General features: G+C 37.2%; 1 protein-coding gene across 1 annotated transcript in view; it reads left to right on the plus strand.

Moving 5' to 3' along the window:
• NOL10 (nucleolar protein 10) overlaps positions 1-8,779 on the plus strand; it is a 299,928-nt gene that overhangs the window by 260,247 nt on the left and 30,902 nt on the right. Inside the window, exons 18-19 of the mRNA XM_007935129.1 lie at positions 2,104-2,277; positions 2,541-2,788. Coding sequence (XP_007933320.1) covers positions 2,104-2,277; positions 2,541-2,788 — 422 coding nt within the window. The remainder of the gene's footprint in view (positions 1-2,103; positions 2,278-2,540; positions 2,789-8,779) is intronic.

The raw sequence follows: 8,779 nt of genomic DNA on the forward strand, positions 1-8,779 counted from the left end.
ACTTTAGAAACTTTAGAGAAATTTCTAACCCTATTTTTAACTCTTAATCTTCCAATCTCACCCGGCACTAGATCTGTATCATTCTGACCTAGCACAATAATCCTTTTTTAAAAGGGTTTTCTCCCTCTCTTATGTTTTCATTGCCCTAATTCAGGCCCTGTCTCTTTTCCCAGTTTCCTAAAGTGGCCTTTTCATTCTTCCTTATGACTCTAGTCTCTCCCTCAACAGTCCATCATGAATCATGCTGTTGAGGACTCTTAAAGTACAATTTTCATCTGAGATTCTAAACGCATACTTTTGTTTTCATCTGTTTTTGCATCTTCATCCTCCTCTTCCTCCTCTTCCCTGGTGTCCTTTCTTACCTTCAGAATAATGGTAAGCGTATTAAAGGGTATTTAAAACTCTTTATAATCTGGCCTGTTCAAAAAATACTTTTGCAGACTACACCATTACAGATTACTTCATCAGACTATTCACTACTCCTCAGACTGCTGGAAATGCTTTTTCTTTTCTCTTTCAAATTTCTGTCTGTTGAAACTTACTCATCTTTCAAGCCTCCTCCCAGGTACCATGTCCCCTGTGAACCTCCCTAAGATGTCTCTTGTTGGAATAGTTTTTTACTTTGTATCCTTGAGTACTGCTGCTATAGTGCTTTTATGTCTATTTCGCACCCTTCGTAAGGTGCCTTGTAGCATCCCTGCTTACACTTTTTTTCATCCTCAATAGATTGTGAGCTAAACCCCTTGGGATCAGGAACTAGATCTTGTCTATCTGTGTTTCTTCCTTGAATCTAACTTTGTCATGGAAATTACATTTAATCAGAGAAGACTTGTTGAATTCACTGTATCGTAGAATTTCAGGTAAAGGCTGACCAGTTTTTAGATTCATACAAATAATCGATAGGCTAAGTTTCTTAATGTCTTCCTTAGTTACCAAATTTTGTTAGATCTGTTACCTAAATACACCTCATCTCTTTAGAACTCAACTACTTTTACAAACTTAACTACTTACAATAATGGAGAAACAGTAAAATAAGGTTCATTTAATAGAGCTACAGTTCATCACAAATAGGTTTTACCAGCATACATTCAAGACTGTGTGCTCTGATTTATTAATAATTCTAAGTCGGTATGTCTGGTTTCCACGCCTATAGCAGATAGCTGGAGCAATAAGAGAACCCTAAGTGTACAAATAAAAAACAATGCAATATCAGTTCTTAGCTACCCAAATGAGTCCTGTGATAGCTGAAGACTTATTATATGTCAAAATGGCAAAGTCTTAACATCACATCCTTTGAGAGTCATTAAATGGCCTACGGTGGGAAAAAATTGATGAGGCTATCTTATAACCAAACCCATTGCTATCAAGTCAATTCTGACTCATAATGACCCTTTGGATGGAGTAGAACTGTCCCAGTGGGTTTCCAAGGCTATAAATTTTTACAGAAGCAGACTCCCTCATTTTTCTCCTGCAGAGCAGCTAATGGGTTTGAATCATTGATCATTTGGTTAGTAGCCAAGTGCTTTAACCACTGCACCATGAGGAGGACTCCTCTGGCTATCCTATCAGGAATGAAATATTTCCTATATGTCTAGAAAACTCATTTGGGGTCAGTAAACTTGTATCACCTGTCCTACCCCCACACCCTACCATGTTCATTGATGCATGATAAATACTTTCTCTCCTAGTTTCAGAATACAAAGTTGAAAGACTCACTAATTTTAATTCATCATAGTAGCTTTGCTTAAAAAGTTATGTTTCAAAAAATTATTTCCTTGAAAAGTGTTTGCATTAAAAATGTTAGAAAATTCTTTCTTATGTATTAAAGATGAAGTTAGCCACAAAAGGCTTGATTTTAGTTTATTATGTATAATGACCAAATAAATCATCTGCAAAATAGATTAATAGTATTTATTTTTTCTTGGTGAGAGACATACCCCAAGGGCAACTGGAAATTTGTTCTAAAGAAATTTCATAACATATTCTTTATCCAATTTACCAATCTATAAGAGAGTGAATGTTCTTAAGCCATTCTTTAAAGTCAAGATTTTATGCAGATGTTAACTTAAATTTTTACATGCTTTTTTTCTCTTTCTCTTATAGAGCCTTCCTAATATTCTCACTGATGATCGATTTAAAGTTATGTTTGAGAACCCTGATTTCCAAGTAGATGAAGAGAGTGAAGAATTTAGGCTTTTGAATCCACTTGTTTCGAAAATTAGTGAAAAAAGGAAAAAGAAACTAAGACTTTTAGAACAACAAGAACTTCATGAACAAGTAATGTACTCCTTATTATTTTAAATTAGTACTGTTTCTTTAATACAAAGTTTCTGTGTAAGTGAGGAAAATCTTTGAAGGTACTTATAGTGTAATTTGTTTGACATTTAGTTCAGGAGTATACTTTAATTAAAGACATTTCTTTAGATGTGTGCTAATTAGCAGCTATCATGTTCTCTGATGGACTGATGCTATTTAAAAGAAATTAATCAGCCAGTATTTGGTTGGGGGAAGGGGCTGCTGCTTACTATTTTTATTTTCAGGAAGAGGAGGAAGAACCGGAAGGAAAACCAAGTGATGCAGAAAGTTCTGAGAGTTCAGATGATGAAAAGGACTGGGTTGAAGAGGTCAGGAAACAGCACAGACTTCTCCACCGGGAGGAAAAAATGAAGCAGCAGGAACGAATCAAGGAGGACCAGCAGACAGTACTAAAGCCCCAGTTTTATGAGATCAAAGCAGGAGAAGAATTCAGAAGCTTCAAAGATTCTGCCACAAAACAGAAGCTGATGAAGTAAGTAACACTACTTTCAGTAAAGAGTTGACATGTTGTCAGAGTCCTTGCTTTTTCCAGTTGGCACATTGCCCCAAAGATGACATTTTTTACTTCTGTGAGTAGTAGGGGCCTAAGTGTAGGGAGTGAAGGGGTACAGAAGCAGCAATGCCAAGAGTTAACATGATGGAAGCATCATAGTGGGGCCAGAGGGGACAATGTCATTATTAAAATACACTGGTGTTTAGAATTTTTTTTAAATTGGTTTTTGAGGAATGGTGTGCATATAGTAAAATTCATCAATAAAGATTATAACTCTAAGACTTTTGGTAAATACACACTAGAATACTTTCAAACTGTAAAAACCACACTCTGTTTTGTTGTCCTTGTATTTTCCAGTTGGGTTTCCTAACCTAGGATAAGATATTTGTCTTATGCCCCACAGATCAGTGGTTTGAAACCTTTCAGACAGTGGTAATTAGAAGGTAACAGATTATTTGCCTCTTAACAAAAGTTATTTTTGAAAATTAGGATCTCAATTTTGATTATTCTTGTCTCAACTTACCTGATTATTGCAATGTTCACTTGGAAAATTTGTCAGAAATTTTAAGCTCTTCATAGGAAAATTGTGAGATCAAAAAGAGCGGTATTATTTAAATAATTCCAGTTGTCATGTGACAGGGTGCTCAAGTACAGACAGTATATGAACTATAAATCATAGACTCTGCTTTGAGACTTTCCAGGCAAAGTACTGAATAAAAGATTTTGAAATGTGATAGATTGTCACAAGACAGAAATGTCTTGAAAGAAGACCTGAAGATCTGGGAGCCAAGGAGAGAAGTCAGGAGTTTAAGGAAGAGGGGCCTGGGCAGGGTAGATAAGTACCAGTTGCTGTCAAATCAGTTCCGACTCATGTCAACCCCGTGTGTGTTAGAGTATAACTGTGCTCCATCAGGTTTTCAGTAGCTGGTTTTTTGGAAGTAGATTGCCAGGCCTTTCTTCCAGGGCACCTCTGGGTGGACTCAAATAGCTTGCCTTTCTGATAGCAGCTGAACACGTTAACTGTACCACCCAGGCAGTCCAGATAAGATGATGATGTTGTGTGCTGTTAAGGTGATTCTGTCTCATAGCAACCATATAGGACAGAGTAGGACTGCCTCATAGTGTTTCCTAGGCTGTAATGTTTAGGGGAGTTGGTCTCCAGGTCTTTCCTCCCACAAAGCCACTTGGTGAATTTGAACATTGACCTTTTGGTTGGCAGCTGAGTATTTTAACCATTGCACCACTAGGGCTCCTAGATGAGGTGTAGATCATGGTAAATACAATTTCTCTCCCTTCAGCATTTAAAGGGTGTTGTTGTTATTATGTGCCATCGAGTCAGCCCCGACTCATAGCGACCCCTCCTTGGGTTTCCGAGGCAGTATCACTATGGAAGTAGGATTGCCCAACCTTCCTTCCGAGGAGTGGCTGGTGATTTGCTGAGAAAAAGATGTCCCAGCATCGCCCACCAAAGCATGTGTGTATAGGAGTTGGAGGAAGATGATATTTCAAGTCTACTAGATAGAAAGATTGAAATCTGAGCTGAGGATAAGAGGGAGAGGCCCATTTAAGAAAGGCTACTCAGAAGTGAAGGTGAAAGAAGGTGCAGAGGAAACTAATTAACAGGATGTTTCTTGAATGTATGTATATCTTAACTTTGTTCTGCCACTTTCTGGTAAATATCTGGAGCACCAGATGATGGATGAATCCTTCAATTTAGAATCCAGAGCTCATTCACTGCCGTACTCACTGTACTCATGTACGTTCATGAGTACATGTTTTGAGTCGAATCTCACTCACAGCAACCCCTCCTTAGGTTTCTGAGGCAGTATTTCTACGGAAGTAGATTGCCCAATCTTCCTTCCGAGGAGTGGCTGGTGAGTTTGAACCACCAGCCTTCTGGTTAGCAGTCAGATGCCTTAGGCACTACGCCACCAGAGCTCCCATCTCAAAATTCTGGTTCTGATTAACTAACAAAATGTATATTGGTGAATAAAAGAGCTAGTAATGCTCTTTATATCTTTTGAAGATCTTTTCTTTAGCTACCAACCTCATTTTTTGGTAACAGCTTTATTGAGCTATCATTTGTATAGCATATACTTCACTAATTAAATATAACATACAATTCAGTGGTTTTTCATATATTCACATAATTTTGCAACCATCATAATACTCAATTTTAGAACATTTTCATCACCCCCCCCAAAAAAACCTCATATCCTTTTGCAGTAGTTCTTCCTTTATCCCATCTCCCAGACCTACCTAATGTAGGTCTTAATTAATGTAACCACTAATGTACTTTCTATGTCTCTAGATTTGCTCATTCTGAACATTTTAAATAAATGCAGTCATATATAATATGTGAACTTTTGCAACCACCTTCTTTTGCTTTGTATAAAGTTGCCAAGGATTATCCATGTTGAAGCATGTATTAGTACTTCATTCATTTTTATTTACAAATAATATTTCATTTTATGGTATACCTCATTTTGTTTATCCATTCCATTCTCAGTTAAGGGGCATTTTGGTTGTTTCTATTTTTTGGCCATTATTCATAATGTTATATGAACATTCATGTGTACATTTTTTGTGTGGACATACATTTTCATTTCCTTTGAGTATATTTACCTTGGAGTAGAATCAATGGGTTATATGGTAACTATATTCAACCATTTGAGTAGCTAGCAAACTATTTTCCAGTGCTGCTGCACCATTTTACAATCCCAGCAGCAGTGTGCACAATCTTGCTTTATATACAGCTACTATTGATAAATGTTTTGTTTGGAGGCCTACTCAGAAATAGAGGGAAGACTTCTTGTTTCTAGCATTCTGATTGTGTGAAGTGAATTTATTTGTTAGATTATCTGCTTTTTAGATTATCTGTTTTTGTATTTTATTTAGTTTTACCCTTAGCTCCTAGATCAGTACTTAGAATAGACTACTTAGGAAATGTTTTGGTTACCTAGTGCTGTTCTAACACAAATACTACAGATGGGATGCTTTAACAAACAGGAGTTTATTCTCTTACAGTTTTGGAGGCTAGAAGTCCAAATTCAAAGTGCCAGGCTCTACTAGCTGGGTAAAAGCCCCTCGACCTTGGGCTTCAGCTCTGCCTCTTGCTCCTAGCCCACTGAAGCCAGAGACTTTTCTTCATTCGGGCAGCTACTGGTTGCTGAGGCTGACAAGCCCAAGGTCGACAAATAAAATGGCACAGTCCCGATGTTACCAAACCACATGACAGGACATTGGTTCAAGTCCTGAAAAAGTCCCAACTTCAGCAGGCTGCTGAACGACGACTCAGCTACACACAGGGTTTAAGCATGCCATATACTGGAGACCTTCCCAAACTTGCTTCTTATATACCGGAAGGAGCCCACACATCCTTAAAGCAGCTACTCAGCTGCTCCAGTAGATTCCACCATAGAGTTAATTACCAACCTCACCTGGGGAATAACTACATCCAGCTGCCCAACCAGTCAACCAGGCCCAGCCAAGTTGACATATAACCTTAACTACCGCAGGAAATAACTTGTTGAAAGTGTGAGTCTTCTGTGCCTTGGCTGCACATCTGGTAACTCAGGAAGTAACTTCTTAAAGATCTGCTGAAAAAGCACTCATTTGCCTCATAATTCATTGATCAGGAAAATCTGGGAGAAATTGTTTTTATTGTAACCATGGTAATAGGAGGTGGCAGTCATAACTAATCTCACATTCTTACTTCTGCCTGTGGGTTTAGCAGGATTAATGTTAAAAACAAAAGAGATAAAACTTTAATGTTTTATGAATAAACAAAGGCTAAGTTAAACTTTCATTAAACATTCTTACTAAGTTAAACATTCTTTTTAAGAAGAGGGGTTGTATAAGTAATAATATGTGTATGAGCTTAACAAAAAAATCCTGTTGCTTAAAGTAATAACCTTTTGGTATGAACAGCCTCTACAGTGTTCTAGCATTTTGGCACAAAATGCTTTTTGAATTCCAGTCTTGACTAGATTATTTTGGCAAATCCTGAACTTACTGTATCTTAATTTAATATTACTTAATGAAGCATAGAGCCATTATTCTTCAGAAACCTAAAGTGACTCCTTATGTTTCTTCTGCTAGTTACCACAAGGCAATTAATAAAGAACAGCATCAAAATTGAGTATATTATGTTTAAATGTTCACTTGGACCTTCAGCTTTAAAACTATACAGAAAAACCTGCAAAAGCCAGAACTTGTACAAGGCAGACACCTGTCAAATTGCAAATATTTTCCACTAAAACAAGTGATAGGAAAGTGGTGACTGCACTCTGTCAAAGACAAAGAAAACTTGTGAGACCCAGAAAAACAAGGGAGTCTTACCGTGTTTCAGCTTTCACAGATTTAATTATATATAAAAGGTAAGAGAATAGCAAAAGATAACTCAATACTTGAGTGTTCTTTGCTTGATATAGTAATATCACCTGAGATAAAAACATGTTTGTCAACACATATGTAAATGCCTTATAGGATGCTAACTTTATTTCTGAGTTCATTCATTACCCATTCATCGGTGACTGAAAGCCTAGCGTAAACAAAGTACCACTCCAGATGCTGGAGGTAGAAAGGAAGGGCGCAGCTCACATCCTTGTTGAGTTCACATTCTCGCTGATAGTCTGTGAGTTGGGAAGAGGTATGTGAAAGTGCAGAAGAAAGAAAGAGGTTTATTTTTTGGAGATTTAAGGAAGTCTTTATAAAAGATACTGAAATTGATCTTTTGAAAGATGAAAAGGTGAGCACTAAGAGCATAGTGGTTGAGAGATGGCATTCTAAGCAAAGGCAACAGCATGAACAAAGGAATGTACAAATAAAGTTGGGGAAAATATTTTAATACAGCAAGGCAATAAAGTATGTGAAAGAGAGTAGCTGTAGATGAGGCTTGGAAGGCTGGCCCCAACCTAAGCAGTGAAAAGCCATGGAAGATTTTTAAGCTGAGATTAACATGATCAGATCTATTTCAGCACCACCTCTATAATGTAAAAGGAGCTCCGGTGGCGTAGCGCCTAAGGCATTTGACTGCTAACCAGAAGGCTGGCAGTTCAAACCCACCAGCCACTCCTCGGAAGGCAGGTTGAACAATCTACCTCCGTAGACATACCACCTCAGAAACCCAAGGAGGGGTTGCTATGAGTCAAATTCGACTCGACAGCAGTGAGTTTGTTTTTCTATAATGTAAATATTTTTATAATAAGAGCAGTACATATTTGTTGTAGAAAATAAAGATAAGAAAAAACTGGGCCTAAAAGTCCCTATTTTTTCAGAAATCTATTAACAAAAATAATCTGTTTTAGAGAATGCAGGAAGAAATTGGATACCCAGAGATCAGTTTAACTATTACAGTAGTCCTAGTGTGAAATGATGAAAGCCTGATCTCTGAGGTAGAGAGGAAAAGCTGATTTAAAACCAGATTATTCACAAGACTAAGAATAAGAAGAAAAATGGGCATTAAACATTACTAAAACATTACTTGGTTATTAATTTAATATCAAAAAAGAGAGCAGTAGTCAGGGATGATACTGAAATTTCTAGTAATGTTATCACTAAGATAAAGAATACAGAATGAAAACCAGGTTTAAGGCTAAAAGTAATAAGCTGGGTTTTCAGTTTCTGTTATGTCTACAGAGCCCAGATGTCTTCTTGGTAACAGTCTTTAATAGACAAATGGAAGTGTAGCTTTGATACTCTTGAGAGGGTAGGGCCAAGAGCATTGGTTTGAGGGGGTACCAGCCTTTACTGTGTAATTGAAACCATAGAATGAAAATGATTTCTGTAAATATGTAGAGTGAGATGAGGGCTGAAGATTGGGAATCCTGGGGAACAACTTTTTTTCTTGAGTCTTTTATAAAAACCATAAACCTTTCCTTAGTAAATTACAAATGCATGCAAATAAATGTAACTTTAGACAGGTCACAAATGTACTGACCTCCCCCGCTCAAAAAAAAAAAAAAACCC

The sequence above is a fragment of the Orycteropus afer genome, unplaced genomic scaffold (assembly GCF_000298275.1).
Source record: "Orycteropus afer afer isolate SDZICR_OR568_19922 unplaced genomic scaffold, OryAfe1.0 scaffold00025, whole genome shotgun sequence".
NCBI lineage: Eukaryota > Metazoa > Chordata > Mammalia > Tubulidentata > Orycteropodidae > Orycteropus > Orycteropus afer.